Source organism: Catharus ustulatus, chromosome 14 (genome assembly GCF_009819885.2).
Source record: "Catharus ustulatus isolate bCatUst1 chromosome 14, bCatUst1.pri.v2, whole genome shotgun sequence".
NCBI classification, from domain to species: Eukaryota; Metazoa; Chordata; class Aves; order Passeriformes; family Turdidae; genus Catharus; species Catharus ustulatus.
This window is the reverse complement of record NC_046234.1, coordinates 4,806,877-4,825,629: the sequence shown is the minus strand read 5'-3', so window position 1 is coordinate 4,825,629 and position 18,753 is coordinate 4,806,877. Positions and strand designations below refer to the sequence as shown.

The 18,753-nt window shown below is 55.6% G+C and overlaps 1 protein-coding gene across 5 annotated transcripts in view; it reads right to left on the bottom strand.

The window, feature by feature from the left end:
• Nucleotides 1-18,753, bottom strand: part of NLGN3 (neuroligin 3) — a 39,511-nt gene that overhangs the window by 5,635 nt on the left and 15,123 nt on the right. For 2 of the 5 annotated variants that reach the window (XM_033072531.2, XM_033072530.2), the window contains exons 2-6: nt 14,981-15,726; nt 13,839-13,898; nt 6,892-6,951; nt 4,074-4,223; nt 2,229-2,414 (exon numbers count right to left, since the gene is read on the bottom strand). In XM_033072531.2, coding sequence (XP_032928422.1) covers nt 2,229-2,414; nt 4,074-4,223; nt 6,892-6,951; nt 13,839-13,898; nt 14,981-15,458 — 934 coding nt within the window. In that variant the 5' untranslated portion in view covers nt 15,459-15,726. The remainder of the gene's footprint in view (nt 1-2,228; nt 2,415-4,073; nt 4,224-6,891; nt 6,952-13,838; nt 13,899-14,980; nt 15,727-18,753) is intronic. The other 3 variants (XM_033072533.2, XM_033072532.2, XM_033072534.2) reach the window with 3 other exon arrangements.

The following is an 18,753-nucleotide window of genomic DNA, read 5'->3' as shown; positions in this document are numbered from 1 at the left end:
GGTGAAGTTCTGCCTTTCCTTCTTGTTCCTCTCCAAGGTGGGGGTCCCAACACACCCTGCCTCCTGCAGGACTGGCTGCCATGGCACAGTGGATTCAAATGGTGGGGCCAGGGCTCTGCCAGAGTGGGGGTTGGAGCTACAGACTGCCACCAGCTGCTGCCACCACCAGCTCCTATTTCCTCTTTGCTGGAACCACTTTGCTTCTACTGGAACCACTTCTGGGGGTGTCTGGGACAAGCCCTGCTCAAAGCTGGGTGCCTTGTCCAACTGAGATCTGGAGAGCTGGCAGCAAAGGGCAGAAGCCCCCACGGGGAAGGAGATGGGGCAAAGGAAGCACACAAAGTTTGCCTGGCAGAGACTGCTCCTGCCCTGGTATGGCTGGCTGGAGAGAAAAACAGCACTTTGGTCACTAATGAGGAATCAGAGTGACACTACAAGGCCTGAAGCTGGCATGGAGCTGCGGATTTCCCCAGCAGCCAGACACAACATGTATCAATCCTCCAGTGTCTGCCTCTTGCAGCACCTGGCAGAGCAGACACAAATCAGCAGCTTCATTAATAGCATGTGATCACTAGAAGTTTTATTTTGATGCAGTAAAACCAAACCCACCTGTTCTGCTAGGCTGCAACTTAGCACTGCTCCCACGCCGTGTTCCAGAGCCAGCTACCCATCTCTGAGGATATGGGTGCTTTGGCACAGGGAATTTTTTGAGGTCATTTTAGGGCCATTTGGCTCTATGAGATGCTGGCTGCAGCACTGAGCACTTCCCTTCTGTCTCACAGAATTTATAGGGCAGCAGCAGCTCCCCTGCCCCAGCAGGGCACCCAGCACGTCTGAGATGCCGGGGGGCCACACCAGAGGCACTGGGGCTGGATGGGGCAGCAAAGGATTTGTCATGCAAGTGCAGAGCTTAGTGGCATTAAGTGTAGCATCACCTGAGAAGTGGTAGAAGGACTATTTTTTAAGGCTGAAAAGGCACAAGGAGCAGCCCCTCCAATCCACCCTCAACCTCTCTCCATGCTGCTCCATTCTGCAAGAGGCTAGGGACACCTAAGCAGCCAAGCACACTCTCCTGCACTCCTGTGATGGAGAGGAGCATCCTTAGAAGCATTGAGAATGCATTACACATAATGTTCTCTCCCCAGCCTTTCACACTCAATATGGGCAGAGAAAACACATTTTCTTTCTGCAGGAGCTTTCAGCCTGTAAAAGACTCCCCATCATCAGCCATCAGCCCTGCTGAGGTTCTGGAGGTCTCCATTCCTATGTGATTCCCAAGCTGTTGAGCAGGGCAGCAGCTCTTCACATTAGCTTCGAGTGCAATTTGCTGTGTGTCTCTGAAGGGCAGACTCATGCCTGTGTCTACTGCTCACGCATGTCCTTTTCTCCTCAGCATCACACCTAGGGGCACAGCACTGGAAGATGGCTGCACCCTCATGTAAATCTCATGAGCAGGTCTCTGGCAGGCTGCTCCCCTGTGGACCATATCCACTTCAGGCTTTGCTCCTATAATTTCCTTTAGGAAGTTTATCAAAAACACCTCTAGTCTCACAGTTAATTTTTTTCCCACTCAGTGCTTGATGTAAATGTCTTTGCAGGTGGTTTACATGCATTTGCTCTTATTCCAACACAATCTTTTAGCATAAATAATTCCCTTCTTTATTTAGAGTAAACACTCTGCTATATTTACAGCTATTAATCATATTACTTCCACCTGTGTTTTGCTAGGCACAGCACTTCCAGCTCTACCAGTCTCACAACACAGAGCCCTCCATCCCTCCCCAGGCTCAGGAGGGATGTCTGGGGTGCTCTGTCTTCCCCTCTATTCCACTATGAACACCTTTCCTGGCACTGAGATCCTTGTTCCCAGTGCCCTGCATGATGTCCTACACCCCCTCCACATCTGCACTTGGAAAACCTGAGCACCAGGATAGGACACTGCAGGAGGGGACCCCATGCCAAGGTGCTGGCCCTGGGCTGCAGCTTTGTGCACAGGGAGCAGCCACTCCATCCCTGGCTCCCACATGCTTTGCCACTGGCCTCTTTCTGCCCACGATGAGAAGGTTTTGTTTCCCAGTCCTGATCCAGGCTCTCACCAGTGACTGATTAGAAAGCACCCAGGCTTTGTTAGGCTGGGCAGCAGGACCCGGGTGGGCTCTCCTCCCTGGGCTAGCACAGCAGGGTATTTGCTGACAGCTGCAGCACCCTCAGGCATGGCTGGCACTTACCTTCAGAGTGGTGGGAGAGGGTGAGCAGGCTGACACAGGAGGCACCGATGCCAGAGCCGAAGACAGTGATCCTCAAGGGATCTCCCCCAAAGAAGGCGATGTTCTCGCTGACCCAGCGCAGCGCCTGGATCTGGTCCAGCAGCCCGTAATTGCCCTTGGCAGCCTGGTCCCCCGTGCTCAGGAACCCTGGGGGCCAAGGGGAGCCCGGTTAGGGATGAGGAGACAGGGCAAGTCCTGATTTCCCACCCCCCTTCCCCAGACCTAGGGCAGATTCTGTGGGACTCTATTCCATGCTACCAAGAGAGTTTTGTGAGTTCCAAGCTGGAGCAGGAACACCACTGAGATCCAGCCACCCTCTGCACAGCACAGAGGGGCGAAAGGCTGAGAGAACACCTGCAAACCTCGGGGAGCCTCTTTGGCCAACAAGCAGTGCCAGGGTAAAGAGCACAAAGGTTTGTCCTGCCCATACCACCACCTGTGCTAGAACAGCTCAAGACATCTCACACAAGCTCCAAGGAAAGCTCAGAAAGCATCAGTGGCTGCAGGCAGGGCGAGTGTGTGCACAGCCAATGCTTTCCATGGACTAGTGTGGACTGGGGGAGGCTCTATAAATGTAAGGAGGTGGGCTAGGCAGAGAGGAATTGGCTGCAGCTAAAAACACAAAGGCTCTCAGTGAGGAAGAAGGTGAGAAATGCTTTCAGTAGCACAGGAAACACCCAAGATAAGTTATCACTCTTTCGTTTGCTTTGACTTTAAGCAGGAAGCCAAAACCATGGGCTTGAGCTAAAATCCAGGCAGGTAACCCCAGCACACAGGGAGCGGCCCCAGGGCTGTGCTGGCACTTGGAGGTGGTCTGGCTGGGTGTGGTGCACCGCCTCAATGGAAATGATGAACGCACCACTTAAGTCTAATGTCGTATTGTGACTCATGCGTCTTGACTTCGCATCTATCCATCTCAAAGGTCTGACTAGCATTAAAAGGTTAAATTAAACCATTCAAGGTTTTGAATACGTTGACTATCATCTTCCACAAGAAACTATAGGTTCTGGAGGCCATTAGAGGGATGTGATGCCCCAGGTGCCAGGGAGGAGCCCAGCTGCCAAGGGACAGCACCATGCTAGACTGGATGGCAAAGCTTGGCTGGAAAGGAGCTTTCCCCAAACCCTGACATCCCTTGTTCTCATGCTGCTAAGGGAAGCAGCAGTGGTGTTCCACACAAACCTCCTGTGTCTCAGCCCCTGGGGGTTTCTGCTGCTTCAAGCAGGGACTGCACTGCCTTTTGACCCTCAGTCCTCATTTTGCCTCTCTAAGTCACCAATGCTTTTGGAAATAGGACTGCCACCCTCCTCTGCATGGCACCAGACACCCTTCTGTGGTCCCCACTGCAGACAGCCACGTCACAGTGGGTTGTTGAAGGGGTCCCAGCAGTGCAACTGGCTTAGAGGCTGCCTGTGCCCAGGGAGGGAGAGCTGCCAGGTCCCCAGGACAGCCAGGCAGCACCCGCTGGCACCTCATCGCTCTGAGCCCTCTCAGGAGGAGATGCTGGGTAAACACATTTATTATTCATTTAACCACAAACCAATATTTGCTTTCAGTTGAGCCAGTTTGTGTAAATGAGCCGGGGGGGCTGGTGCCAGGACCCAGACTAGGCTGCTGTGCTGGGGGCTCTGCCACGTGGCACCCGCTCGGCTGCCAGGGCGGAAGGCAGGGGCAGTGCCCACAGCACATCCCGGCGGGCCCCACGCCCCCCTCCCACCCCTTTGGCTGGTCCAAGTCCGGTCAGACACAAGGGCCGTCCCACCGCTCGGCTGTGCTGACGGCACAGCCCAGCCAGCCAGCTCATACCGAGCACTCCAACGCGGTAGTTCAGGGTGATGACAATCACGTTCCCATAGCTGGCCAGGATGCTGCCGTCTATCATGTTCCCCGTGCCCTCCATGTAGGAGCCACCATGGATGTACACCATCACCGGCTTGGCCCCGCTGTCCCGGATGTCTGGAAGGAGAGGTGGTTAAACACAGGACCGCACTGGTGGCCGCAGCACCCTGCCCGACAGGCAGACCAAGTACAAGGGCAATGCCAGCTGCCAGGACCAGGGAGGGGGCTTAGGAGCCAAAGCCAGAGCTCTCCTGGGGGCCACAGCATGGACCCCCAAAACCAAACACTACTGAACCAACCCTGCCAGTCCCTCTCTGGGAAGTGGCTATTGCTGCACTGTCCTCACACTGCTGTCCCCTCAGGGGTCTGAGCATGTGAGGGAGGGACGCTGGCTGGACACCGCTGCTCTTCCCCAGAGCCGGGCTCTGGCATTGGGTGGGAGCCAGATCAGGTCTGCTGTGGGTGGGAGTTACAGAGTCCAGCCCCAGGATGCAGCCCCATGTCCTGTCTTTGGCTGGACCCAAGCACTCCGTGAGTCCTGGGAGCTGGCATTGCGGAGGGGGGCAGGGATGGGGGTGTGCAGGACCTAGAAGGGGAGGGGGGTGGGCACTGATGTGTGTGCACCAATGTCTTACTCTCCCACTCCCCCTTCCCATTCCCCTGGGAAGGCAGAGACCTGCCTGTCTGGATGTAAACCCACGGCACCCCAGTGCCCAGACACAGACATGGTGATGAGGCAGACAGTGTATGCACGTGTGCGTGTCAGGGAGGTGAGCATGGTGTCTGGATGAGGACAGGGAATGAGGCATGGAGTGAGGATGGGGAATGGGACCCCGAGGGCCGCAGAGGAAAGACTGTGGGAGCCTAATGGACAAGGAGCAGCCATGCTCCCTCTTTTGACTTCTCCTGTCCAGGGAACATCCTGCCCCTTCTGCCCCACTGGCTGGTGATCCCTCATGGAGCCATGGCCACTCACAAGGGAATAACATCTGTGCTTGCGCTCCTGGTGCACCTTTCCCACGTCACACAGAGGAGGCAGTCACACCCGCCCTGGGGACATCGCCAGGTCCCACATGCCTGCTCTGCCCAGCCCTGTCCTGGGCTGGCGATCCAGCACTGATGGACTTTGTCCTCCCTTGTGCTCACTCACACCCAGCACCTTGCTCAGGTGGGCTGGCAGTGCCTGCTCAACCTCAGCTGTGCCAGGCAGCTGCTGCTCCCTGCCTGCCTCCCTCAGCAGTGCAGCACGGCGTCCCACCAGGAGCGGGACTCGGGCACAGCCACACCAACGCCAGCGCCCGGCTGGGCTGCTCAGGCTCCCTCACACCCACCTAACCCCTGCCCGTGTCCACTCCTAACCCCTGCCCGTGTCCACTCCTAACCCCTGCCGTGTCCACTCCTCCCTGTGGACTGCCCACTGCAGGCGGCTGCAGGCCGGGCTGATGGGGATCTGTGGTCATTCTCACCTCCAGCTGTGGCCCACAGCGTGGCTAAAGAAAATCTCTCCAGGAGAATGAGGCTATGCTAAACACGAAACCTCTGCTGGCTCTTTTCCTATTGCCAGAATGTAGCCAGACAAATGCACAGAGCGGGGGAGCAAAAAGTGCTTGCAGCTCCTCCAGAGCAGACAAAGCCTGTGTGGCAGAGCTACATCAGGACAATTTTTTCCAGGACCACCTGCTTGAAATGTGAGGGACAGGAACCTGTGCCCCTCTTCTCCTCCATCCTGTACCCACTCCCTGACATCCAAAGGGCCCTCCTCACAGCAGAATGGCAACAATGTACAGAGATGAACCAGCAAATAAACAGCTCTGCATTGCTGCAGCACATTTTGGTATGTGTGATTTAGCATAGTCCAGTCACTTAGGCTGAATGCCAGTTTACATCCTGGTACAAGAGATCATGGGGCACAGGTTAGCTGGAGTAAATAGCAGGGTTTTAGTACTGCCAAGGAAAAAGTTTTTCATCTATTTCCCAGATCCTAAATGCCATCTGCCAGGCCTTGTTCGAGCAGCCCTGTGCCTTCTGCACACCGTGAGGCTTTAGTGTCCTCAGCACATTAGGGCTGCACCCTGGCCAACCCTTCCTCCTACCTCCTCATCACATCTCTGCAGCCAAACACGCCGACTCCGTAACCTGCAGACAAACCGGGCTTACTAAAAATAGCCTATTCTGCAGCTTGCTTTGTCCTGACATACAGCTAAAATCACATCTGCTTGAAAGGCCACTTGATCTGTCTTGGCTGGCGATTGCAAGCAAGACGTGACTTCCACTGGATGAAGAAGGAGGGAAGTTAACAGAAACCAAGTGGACCCTGGGTCTCCTGTGCATGACCAGATGCCCTTCGGGTGCCAGGTGTTCAGGCTGCTGGCACGGCCACGGCAGGGCCAGGCAAGGGTGGATGGGGAGGTTGCTGGCTCCCAGATGCATGTCACTGACTCTGGAGGGATGAGGCTGGAGGTGGGATGTGACCAGGCTCAGGGTGAAATGGGCCCAGGTGCCCGAGGGCTTCTCTCCTCCCAAGCTGCCATGCTTCCTCCCTTGCCCTCGCTCTAACCGAGCAGGAGCAAACTTCTCCTAAAGCGGAAAAACCCCATGAGCTTTCCCGGCCATCAGGAGGAGGGGAAGGTCCTGGGTGCCCTGCACAGCCGGCCAGCCTGCCCCCCACCCCGCGCAGCTGCCTGGCACGGCAGACAGACACACACAGGGCTCCCTGGGGTGGCAGCGGATGGCAAACGGAGCTGCTTGGCGTGTCATGCAGTGGCAGCCTCGAGCACACAAATACCTTCGTCTTCATCACCGTCATTATCCGCTAAGTCCTCGCCCTGTTTCTTAGCGCTGGCTCCTAGGGACCAAACACGAGGAGACAGAACAAAAAGGAAAAAAAAAACAAAAGGAAAGAAAAAAACAAAACAACAAAAATAAAAAAGAAAGATAAAAAAGAACACAAAAAAAAAAAAAAAAAAAAAAGAGAATTCAAAAATAGCATGATAGCAGAGACAGTGGGGCCACACCTGTGCCCCACAGCACTGCTGGCTACTCACACTGCACCTCTCCCAGAACCAGGGCAGTGTAGGGCATGGGCAGGACTGCCCCAGGAGTGTGCCAGGATGCTGCTTCACCTGGGCCCCTTCCCACATCCTCCCAGGCGAGGGCTGGGGTGGCAGGGAAGATGCAAGTAGGGCTGTGGCAGCATCAGTGCTGGTGGTGGATGAGTCTCTCAAAGCACTTGCTGATCCTCCTGCATCCCAGCCTGGCCCCTGCCTGGTCATGCACCTTCAGCTCCAGGCATCCAGGTGTGAACAGGAGCCCTGCTCCCAGCTCCACTGCCCCTGGTGACAAACTGTTCTCTGCAGAGCTCACACCAAGGGTTGCCTTGCATGGCCACTGACCGCCAGGCAGGGTCCTGCCCATCATCCCCACATGGTGTGTGGCTCCTTGTTGTGCCTGGCCACAAACCATGGGTACCACTGCATGAGACCACCACAGCACGCAGGGATCCCTCATGACAGGTGCTCCCCTGAACTGCCTGGTTCCATCCTGCACCAACTCCTTCTTTACAAGACTAATTCCATGTTTCACTGAGGATTTCAAAGGCACCAATCAGTTTGACTTGACCAAGCCAGAATCCTAAACACATTCGTTTCTCTAACATTCTGAATGTTTTACAGTTCTTCTGTGTTACTTCACCAACCTGCAGTGCTGGGGCATGGGTCATCGGAGCAGCCCCAGCTGGGCACTGCGGAATGCTGCTGTGGATGGCTTGCAGTGAGCCTGGTATTCCCCAAACTGCAGCCAGCAGGAACCAGGGGTGTCCCAGGGGCTGGCAGGGAGCAGGGGTGCTGAAAAACCTGTGCCAAAACCCCATTCCTGCAAAGGACTGCATGCAAGTGTGGATACAAAGGCAAGTGGTGCCATCCCTGTGCTCTGGAGCTCTGAATTTCAGGAAGAGGCTGGGTGTTCTCATTCCCTTAGAGCTGCAGAGTCCTCTGCTCCCTAATGCCTGCAACAAAAAGTTCTCCAGGTGATGGTGACCTCTGGGGAGACAGCAGGGTTTCCCCCAGGCAGGACTTACCCACACAGTGCCTGCACTGCCCAGTGACTCTCCCCTGAGATAAGGGGCTCTGACACCCTGACAGGCACCCAGCTGATCCCAGGGTTCTGCTGCCACCACCAACAGGCCCCATTGCCACAGCAAGGGCTTTCCCAGCCCCCAGCAAAGCTCCCACGAGCGAGGGGCAAGCCTGTGGCTGCATGGAACTGCAGGACTAAATGCACAAAACTGGTCAGAAAGACAAACCGGGGAGGCGTGCTCACAGTCAGTCTTGGAGTGGCATTTTGCAGGTGACACAGGAGGCAGATAACAGAGATGGCAGCATGGAGTGGGACAAGATTTGAATTTAAAAGGAGTCTGTGATGGGGGAGGAAGAGATCCAAAATGGCTGTGGGGCAGCTCCATAAGGGTGAGAGGCTTCTAGAATGCCTTAAGCAGCCATGACCTGCTGGAGAAAGTCTGGAGGAGCAACAACCAGAAACCTCGAAAAATCCAGCAGGCATGAAAAACCTGCAGAAGGCTGGATCACATGAATCCTAGGAGCAGAGGCAGGATGGGAACTACAGCAGCATCCCAACACATGAAAGACTCCTGTGAGGTCTGAGGTGGAAGAGCAAGTCCCTCTTAGGTAGCCCTGGGGCTATGGAAGGCAGGATGTGAAGAAAACCTTTCTGGTAGAAAGGGCAGAAGGCACTCGAAGAGGTGGCCTGGGGAAGTGTTTAAGACCAGGTGGGACACAGTGCCAGAAAGAGGTGAGGTAGAGCTGCTCCTGCCAAGGGCAGGGATGGATCAGCTGTCTCCTGTGCTGTCCTGATTTTCTTCAAGGCAGAGTCTACCTCCTGACCTACCCTCACCTTACTCCAGCCCCACCCCCTCACCTCCTGCTTCACCTCCCAGCCTTCCTCTGAACATCTCACATCCTTCTGTTTTCACCCAGCACCACCCCATCCCTGTCATCTCTTGCCCCAGCACCTCAGCCCCAGCATCTCCCCCTCCTGCTGCATCCTTCCCACACTGCCTGCCCAGCCCACCCCCAGCCACACGCTTGGCCAGGCGTGTGCAGCCACTCAGCCTCTTTGCAGGAGGCTGCAAGCTTGACCTACTGTGTCTTCATTAGGAAGAGCTGCAAGCCCAGAAAGCACTTAAATGACGAAGCACTCATGCAGTATTTGCTAACCAGTGCAATGCACCAACCTCTTGATACTTCTAAGGGATAGGGATTTTTCTGTAATGAAGACCACATCCAGCAAGATTTGATCCACAGCGTGCTTCAGAGTTGAGAAGCTGACCACAGGCAGCTGGAGATCATTTTCCATTGCTGAAGGCCCTGGTTAAAACTGTGGGACTGGTCAGGCTGCAGCCCTCCAGCCTGGTCTCCTTCAGGGGGCAAAAGTCTTTGTGCAGATGAGAATGGAGGATTCAGCTACGAGGACTTGTCAGGTTGTAAAAGAGGGCAGTGGACAATATCTCTGTGACCTGAGCAACTGTCCTAGCTGAGCAGGGAGGGAGAGAGCCAGCTGGAGACTGCTGCTGCAGGGCTTAGGGATGGCTGGGGCAACCCTCCAGCAACCTGAGCTTCAGGTACCGCAGAAGAGATGGCAGAAAGCAGCATTTGGAAAGCTAAGCAAAGCAGGAGTGCAGTGATGCAGGCCAGGGGAAGGGGAACAGCAGTGGCATATGTGTGGCAGATGCAAAGCACAAGCCTCACCCATCAGCAGGAAGGTGCCAAGGTGGTTTTGGCCAACACAGACTGTTGGGACCAAGTGGGCTTTTTGCCTCTTGCTGCAATGTTCACCTCCAGCACAACCCACCAATGCCCCACAGCTCGTGAAAGCAATCACAGCTTCATTTTCCTCACCCAGTAACACTATGTTCAGGGACACCCAGCCCAGGAGATCTTCCTCTGGTCTAACAAAGGCCACCACGCAGAGCCCTGCAGCACCCACCCTCATGCAGATGGGTTTAAGCCTGTGGATTCACAGCTAGAAAAACTAAAATGGCTCACAGCTCTTATTCTCCTTACCCAACAAAAACACCCTCTACTAACCTAGGAGGTGAATGTCTGCTGTGCCACTTCACTTTAAGCTGACTGCAAAATGACATTGTTCAGGCCGATAGGAAGGATGCATATGCTCTTATCTTAAGGCTCTAGGAAGATTTAAGTTCAAGTTTAGTAAAAAAAAAAAAAAAAAAAAAAAAAAAAATCACTTTGCCTGAAACAGGGGCATCCATGCTGGATTTATGCTATCTTAAGTAAACCATACCAACAGCACTGACACCAGTGCAAACAGAGATAAAGCAGGGTAAGGAGCCTCAGTCCTTGGAGCCTTCATTCTCAGCATGGTGTGGATAAGAGGAGAGCAGGAGCCTGAGCTGACACCTTTCCAGATCCAAATGTCTGTTCAGGGCACCCACAGGCAGCTCCAGCACCCTCTCCTCAGTGTGAGCTCCCTGGGGCACCCATCCCTGCAAAGCAGCCACGATGCTGCAGGGAGCAGGAGCCTCTGATGAATACATGCACCCAAAGGTACAGCTGCTGCTGGCCACAGCATCCCAGCTGCTTCTCTGGGAGTGACAAGGACCAGGACGAGGAACGGTGCAGCTGTTGAACCTGCTGCTGCACAACCCCACCGGCAGGGACAGCTCAGCTGGGACCTTCCAGCCATCAGCCCTTGCTCCAGGACTGCAGCACACCTTGGTGCTGCCCTGCCCCTCCCTGTCCCAGAATGATGCAGAGGAGTTATCTCCATCCCTGAGCGGACTCTAAAAGCACTGCATCTTCTCACGCTCTGCTGCCTCTGGCAGCACAAACACCGACCCTCACCTCTGCAAATCGCTCCCCGGAGTGGAAGTGGAGCACCAGGGCGGTGGTCTGCCCACAGCCAGCTCTGCAGACTTTGAGGGGGCTGGGAAGAAGCTTCCAGCAAGAGAGCACTGCAGAATTTGTGCAGCTGTAAGGAAGCCTCAGCTGGTACTTGGACAAGTCAGCTTCTTGGAGAGCAGTGCAGAAGCCCCAATGCTTTTCCTGCAAAGCTGCCAAAGTGCTTCCTGAGCCCAGGAGCTGCTGGGAGCTCCAGCCACACTCACACAGCATAGGAAGACACTGGACCTGCACATTTGTCTCTGCAATATCCCAGACCCTTCACAATCCCAGCCAGAGAGATTTGGGCATTCACTAATGAAAACCAGGAAGAGCTGCTATGTGCAGGGCAGCCACATTTTTCCCCTCCAAAAATGACATCCACCTCCTCATGCCCTGCAGCATGAGGGGAAGGAAAAATCATCTTGGCATCTACCACAGCCAAAACCAGGCTGGAAGTGTTGGCAGCACGAAGCATGGGGCAGAGCTGCATGTTGCACATAGGTACTGTACTCTCGGGGGGGCGGGGGGGTGTGGGGCTGTGTGGCTGTGTATGTGTACACGGTCTTTGGGTGGGCAGCACTATTTTTGCAGCAAAATCTGAGCCTCAAATGAGCCTCAGTGCTGTTAGATCCCCTGGCACCATGCATGGCTAGCTGCTCTCAAAGCACTGCTGCCCTGTATTGCCACCAGAGAAAGGACCAATGTGTATGGAGGAGACTGGCATTTAGAAAATTTCCATATAGGAAATTACTGTGGGCAACTGGGCAGGGAAACAGGGATGTTTTTCTGTCCCAGAGATAAACAAGCATGACTGATAAATTCTCAGTCCTTTGTCTGCTCTGAAATACACTGAGCTTAGGGGTGGCAGAAGTCATGAAAACTCCAGCAAGGCGGAAGCTGAGGCATTTTTAACCACCAGAATATTGTTCAGTGAGAGGAGAGCTTATCACTGCTCGTCTGTGGCCTTAGAAATAGTAATCATGATTGTTCCAGAATGAGTCAATGTTCCAATGTTCAACCTGAGCAAATCAGCACTTCAGGTACATTACCCTGTCCCCAAGCACTACTAACCTAGGATACATGACAAGGAGGGTGGGAGCTTCTGTGTTTCATCACAAGTGACTCAATTCAAGCCAACAGCTACCAGAGCCTGGCCAGAGCTGGAGGGAAGTGCCAGTGGCTGGGTGCTTTAATTCTTGGCATGCCACACCTGGATGTCCAAATGGCTGGCACTGGGGACCTGCTGGTCCATAAGTGAGAGCAAAGGGAATGTCCCCCACCAGCTCCCAGAGGCACCCGCAGCTGGGCTGCAAAGAAACCCTGCCCATGAGCAGAGCCAGTGGGGAGGGAAATCCAGGAGATGAGCACACCCAAGGTGTTTTGTCATGACTTATACCATCCCCTTCTCTGACAGTAACCTGAAGCCTGCTTCCCTGGCCCTGGCTGCAGGGCTGGGGGTGGCGTGGCAGGGGTCTGCCAGCCCTGGCAGCCGGTGGGAGGGCCGGGAGAGGAAGCGCTTTGAAGTGGCTGGTGATCACTGGCACAGCCGGCTCCGGAGGCAGCGTGCAGAGACTCCCTAATGCGGCAGCCCTTTCAGGGGCAGCCTTGGCACTCAGAGAGATGGCGTGTGAATAGCCAGGACAGCAACAGGAAAAGCAAAGCAAAGAAACCAAACAACAGAACTGGGGGAAACGGCTGCAAGGAAAGTGCTCCCCAAACCTCCAAGCCCAGCTGCACTGGCCCCGCCAAACCCAGGGGTGCAGGGAGACAGAGGTTGGAATGCAGGGATGATGCTGCTGCAGGACGCCCAGAACAGCAGCCCGTGCCGGCCAGACGCCCTGTACTGAGCCTTTCAGAAGAGCTTGGCTGCCTGACCATCCACACGTTCATCTTTAGGATGCACAGAGCAGCCAGCTCTCCCTGCCTGCAAGGGAGCTGTGTGGAAGGACGGGTGAGGCATTGTGTCTGACATGGGGCCGAGCTAGCTACCATTTGTGCATCTCTATTCCCCTGTGCATGTCACTGGTTGGGAATACAGGATCATTTAGGGGCAATGGGGGAAGGTCAGTGGAGGTAAGGCGAAGTAGAGATGTGTCTGAACTGGAGGTGCTCGGCTGCCCATGGGGCAGCTAGGGCTCAGGGAGGCTGCTGTGTCATGGGCTGGAGACCAAATCTTTACTGGCAGGACTGGCACTGGCATGGGGATGTGAGCAGTGGGGAGCAGCCTTGGCAGGCACAAAGCTCAAGGCATAATATGCAGCACTTACACAGCCAGGAGAGGCTTTATGCTTTTAACCAAGGAGCTCTGGATGCAAAATGATCAGGGATGCAAGGGAGGAAAAGCTCAGCCCAGGATGGACTGCAGCCCCCCATCACACAGGTCCTTCTCTGAGCACGTCTGTACACCCCCAATAGGGTAACCCAACATATGGGATGGATGCATTTAAGTGCTACCTGCCATCAGAGGCTACCCCTCATGCCCAGGGACTGGGAGGCTATCAGTGCCAGTGGGATGAAGGTGGGAGAGAGGCTCAGCCCAGGAGAAGCTGTTCTGAAAGGCCTGCAGCAACATGAGCATCCTCATGATCTGACCCCAGAGCTGTGCTCCCAGCTGGCTGGAGCATCCATGGGGCTTCTCCCAGAGGGAAGCAGGGGGTGGCAGGGTGGGCTGCTTGGAGGGTCCACAGTCCGGGTGGCAGCACAGAGAGGTGCTGGAGGAGTGCTGCAGGCTGGGGGCCAGCCAGGCACCCTCTCACTCTCTCACTCTCTCTCTCTTTCCTCTCTGTGCCTCTCTGCCGGTCGGCTTGCTACATACCTCCTTTCCTACATATTTTCTTGTTGGGCTTTCGGGTGCATTCCTTGGAAATCCGTTTTACTGTAAAATGAATAAAAGACTACAAAATAACAGGAGGCTCCACTGATGGGAGTGGGCATGCAATCACAACCACGCTGCTACCCTCCCACCGCCCCCGGGACCGCGGGAGGTGGGGAGAGAGCGTCGCCATGGGAGGAAAACTCTGGGCCAGCCGTGCTGGGCGAGAAGGAAGGCATGATGCATTCCGTGGGCCCCAGAGACAGAGGCGTGGAGCCAGCCAGCCTGGGAGAAGCCACTGACCCGCCAGGCTGCTCTGCTGTGTGCAGCAGACCCGTTGCGGGTCCTTTCCGGCCCGCTGAAAATCCCTGGGGGCTCCCGTTGCGGTGAGGCTGGGGCGGGCGTGCGGGCAGGCGCTGCCTCCTCTGCCCTCTACTTACAGTTCAGGTGGGATCCCCTACAAAGGAAAAGGTTAGACAAGGAGGCACCCGGCACCGCTCAGCCTCACCCCAACAGGACCATGCCCCTGCACCCCAGGCTCATCGCTCTGCTGCTGTCCCACCAGTGGACGGAGGAGCAGCCAAGTGATGTGTCTGCCAGTGCACCCCAACCTCCCATCCGTACCAGGGCCCAGAAAAGGGCTCTGTGGTCCCTTTCTTGCTGGAGCATCTTCCCAGGGAGAGGCAGAGAGTGTTCCTCCCAGCCGCAGCCCATGCCCACAACTAGCGCATGGACCTGGGGAGGGTGGGAAGCAGGGAGGAAGGACGAACTCGAACCAACTCAAGACAGAACCTGGCACTCGGCGCCTGTGGGGAGCACAAATCAGCTTGTCACTCTGTGGATCTGCGGTCAGAGAGTTGGATTCAGATTTAGCAATACAAGAGAGGAACCCGTGACGATGCCATGGAGGTGGAGGGGTGGGACCAGGAGGCGTGGAGGAGCAGGAGCACGCGAGACAGAGATGGCAGCTGAGGGCAAGAGGGCAAGCTGCGTGGCCAGAGAAAGCTTTCCACAAACAGACAGCATGCTGCAGGGTCCACAACCACATGCTTCAAACACAACACCCAGGTGAGACCAACCACTGCTGGGGAGGGGTGGAGTGACCCCCCCCTCGCTCTCCTGCGGTCACCCCAGTGGGGACTCACCATCCTCCGTGGGGATGTAGATGTTGAGGTACAGACAGTCCTCGTTGGGGTCCTGGATGTACGTGGCCACGATATCCAAATTGGAGGTAAACCAGATGGGCAGCATGATCTCGGGAACGGCGTTGTGGATGTTCTGGGGGCAGACTGGTGAGAAGTGGGTAGCGTTCCTGATGCCCGACCAGGATGGTGGTGGCTCGGGGGGCATGAATCTCTTCTCCCCAATGGGGGGAGCAGCATAAGGAACCCCCAGGTACTGGTCCACAGGCCCCAGGATCTCACTGGGCAATGGCACGCGCACCCCTCGTAACTTCCCATAGTGCGTGTTGACAGTGGGTGAGTAGACCTGGCCCTCCATCTGCACAACCATCGAGGCAAAGCTCAGGACCCAGAGGGTGAGACGCAGGTCCCAGCTGGCCACCAGCTCAGGCACTTGGAGAACAGGGGGGAAGAGAGGGCTTCTCCAGAGTATCAGCCACATTGTCTGGGAGAAACAGCACCAACATCCAGGCCTGAAGCTCCTGGGGCGAGGTCTCAGAGCAGCCCCATCACACCAAGCCTCTGAATTGCCCACCAGGAAGAGACGGAGCAGAAGAGACAGGAGTCAGGAGTGCGCAGCCCAGCCACACCTTCTGCTGGGAGAGTCGGGAGCACAGACGCAGGGAGATGTGGCACCAGCTCCTCACAGCCTCCCAGCTGCCTGCTGCTGCCTGCCTGCCAGCGGCCCAGCCCGGAGGTGACTGCTGATACTGTGGAGAGATGGAGGGAATTAACAGCAGACTTGCTCTGGAAGAGTTGAAGAGCTGCAGTGCAGAAGGAGCCAGGATCTCTGGTTGAGCCTCCCACCTATGGGTGCTCATTGGCCCTGCCACCACCTGGGCAGGTGGCTCTGGGAGCAGGCAAAAGTGGGCAGAACAAGCAGAGCATGTGCAGACACACACACACTGCCCATGCCTGCAGAGCCTGTCCCTGGTGCTCAGGGGCTCCCTAGAGTATGGGAGCCAAGATAAGCAGACAGCTCTGTGTCCCTCCCTGGAGTATGGGAGCCTGTTGGACACCACTGGTGCCAAGCACAACCCCGGCACACGACCCCACTGGCATCCCTCCTCTCCTGGCTGAGGGGGAGCAGCCCGTGCTCCTTGCCTGGGCTTCACCACAGCACTGCTCCCCGTTCAGGTGCTACCCATCCCTCCTACACCAGCAAACTCGACTCACATGTCCTAGCCGGCAATACAGTCCCCACCAGCTTCCCCCCTCCACTGGCCAAAGCCCCGAGACCGGCAGGACCCGGGTGCTGGGCGGGCACAGAGAGGGGAGGAGCAGCCAGAGAGTTTGCGGGCATCTGCCCTCCCTGCCCAGCCGGCCCGGGGAGGCAGAGCTCCGCTGCCCGTCCCCGCCCGCGCTGGCAGCATCGGGAGCAGCAGCTGAGGCAGCCCCCGTGGGGAAGGGAGGGCACTGCAGATGGGGACCCGCGGATGTGTGTCAGCGAGCACAGCTCCTGTGCCAGGGAGCCCTCGCTGGAGGCTCTGTGGATTCTCAGCGCTCTGCCCTTCACCTTCCCGCACCGCCTGTCGCATTTAGGGCTTATGTAAGTGCCCCCCGCCTCGGCTCCCCCCGCCAGCACCGCTGCTCCCCGGGGAGCCGGGCACGGGGGCTGCACCCCTCACCCCGGCCGGGCCAGCGCAGCATCAGCCCCGGAGCTTCAGCCGAGTCCCCGCGAAAAGGCGGTGCTGCCTCAGGGGATGCTCACTCGTCCTGTCTCAGCCACATGTCCTCACCTCGGGAGAGTTGGCAACGCTGGTGAGCACCTCCGTTTTGCCCCAGGGCATCCTTACATGCCCACCCGGTAGATCTCTCCCAGGCTCAGAGGGGAGAAGAGTTGCCTTGAAATTATTGGAGCACAAAATAAGGGCTGTATGCAGATGGGAGTTTGCAGCTCTGGTGGAGGTTCAGCTGGGCAGGGATTCCGCAAATAGAGAACACCTCATCCAATGAGGCAAATCCACAGGAAAAACACCCACCACCACCAAAACCACCCCCCTCCCCCCCAAAACCTCCCAGACAGACAAACAGAAACCCACCAAAAAACACAACCAAAACCCCCCACAGAAGGTGTCTCAAATCTGTACAGCACGTGGGCAGGCAACTCACTGCTGGTCATTAAGGAAATGGGCCCATGCTGTGCATGCCCACCTGATACGCCCAAAGAACTTGGCAGCCTCAGAAATCAGGGTAACACAGTAAATAGAAGCACTCATCTCAGCAAATCATGTTACTGCATTCAGCCCACCCAAGCAGCAAGGCCTCGCAGGGCTGGGCATGCAGGCACCTTTCCAGAGCCTGCCAAGGGAATGCAGGTAATGCCAGACAAGGAGGGCAGCTCATCTCTGCACATCACTACCCTTCACCTCCTTCTGCCCCACCAGGCAGCGACAGAAACACACCAGCAGGAGCACGACACTGCTGAGTTATCCCCCAAACAGATGCCAAAGTCTAAGAAATAAAAGCTGAGTCAAGGGCCAGACAAACAGCTGAGGCACCCAAGCTCAGCTCTGCCCACCACTGCTGGATCTGCCTCTGCAGCACAGTGCCTTGGCTGCCCTGTTCTGCCTGCAGCTCTGGAAGAAAACCATCATTCATCTCATATTGCTTGCCGCAATGCTCCTCCTTCAGCAGAGATCTGACCTTTGCCTAACAGTGACATCCCAGGGGTGCAGCGCTGGCCCAGGACCCCAAAAAGCTGTATTCCCAAGCAGGATCCCAGAGGTGCTTCAGACCCACCACTCTGGCTGACATTGCTGGAAGGCAAGCTGCCCAGTGTAAATCTTCTGCTCAGGTTCCTTCAGGTACTGCAGGTTAGGATAAAGCTAATTATTAATGACTGTCATATCTAATTTGTATGACTGGGAGCTACAGGCGGCTTCCAGTCTTTATGGTAGTGCATACAATGCTCCCTGCAGAGCCATTTCAACTGATCCATCATCATTTTCTGTCTGCAGGAACACTACAGCCCTGCCAGCGGTGGTTCACCAGCTGATTTCCCAGCACTAGAGCGTCCTCATGGCTGCAGCCACATGCTACCATGGGCACTGCTGCTCCACCAACTCCTCCAGGCAGGCAAATTCACGGCACCAGGCAGTGCCACTACACAACTGCCCAGCTGTGCTGCACACACCAGTCACAGGGCTGAAATCACAACCCACTTTGCATCTGAGGAGCTTCCGCACGCCCACTGTAACCATCCTGTCCTGACACAATGAGGAATCTCTTTTTACAAAGCCCAGCCAAAAAAGAGCTTCTTGCTACAGCTCCTCAGAATTATGCCGTGATGACATTCCTCTGGGTTTTTGTTTAATCCTCATCCAACTCTGAAAAAACATGGAGATCTGGAGACAAAAAAAACATAAGCTAAGATAGAATTAAGTACACATTCTTAACTTAAACAAAACAATGCTACGAGACTTAAAACTGTCTCCAATTACGAGTTTTATAAAGCATGAGGCACAGAGGTGAGCTGCACTAGTGATAGCCAATATATGTCCAGATATGGAGATGCACAGTCAAGGCCCAGCAGCCCTAATGTTACCCTGGAGAGCCACAATGCCTTAACACTCAAACACAGCTCATGGTATTTTAACATTTGTAATTCCACATTGGATTCCATCATTTTTTAAAGATTCTTTGCTTCCATCTGCCCATGTCCCCACAGCACAGAATAAAGGCACCCAAACAATCTCAGTGACATGCTTCTATGTTTGGATTTTTTTCAATTACAA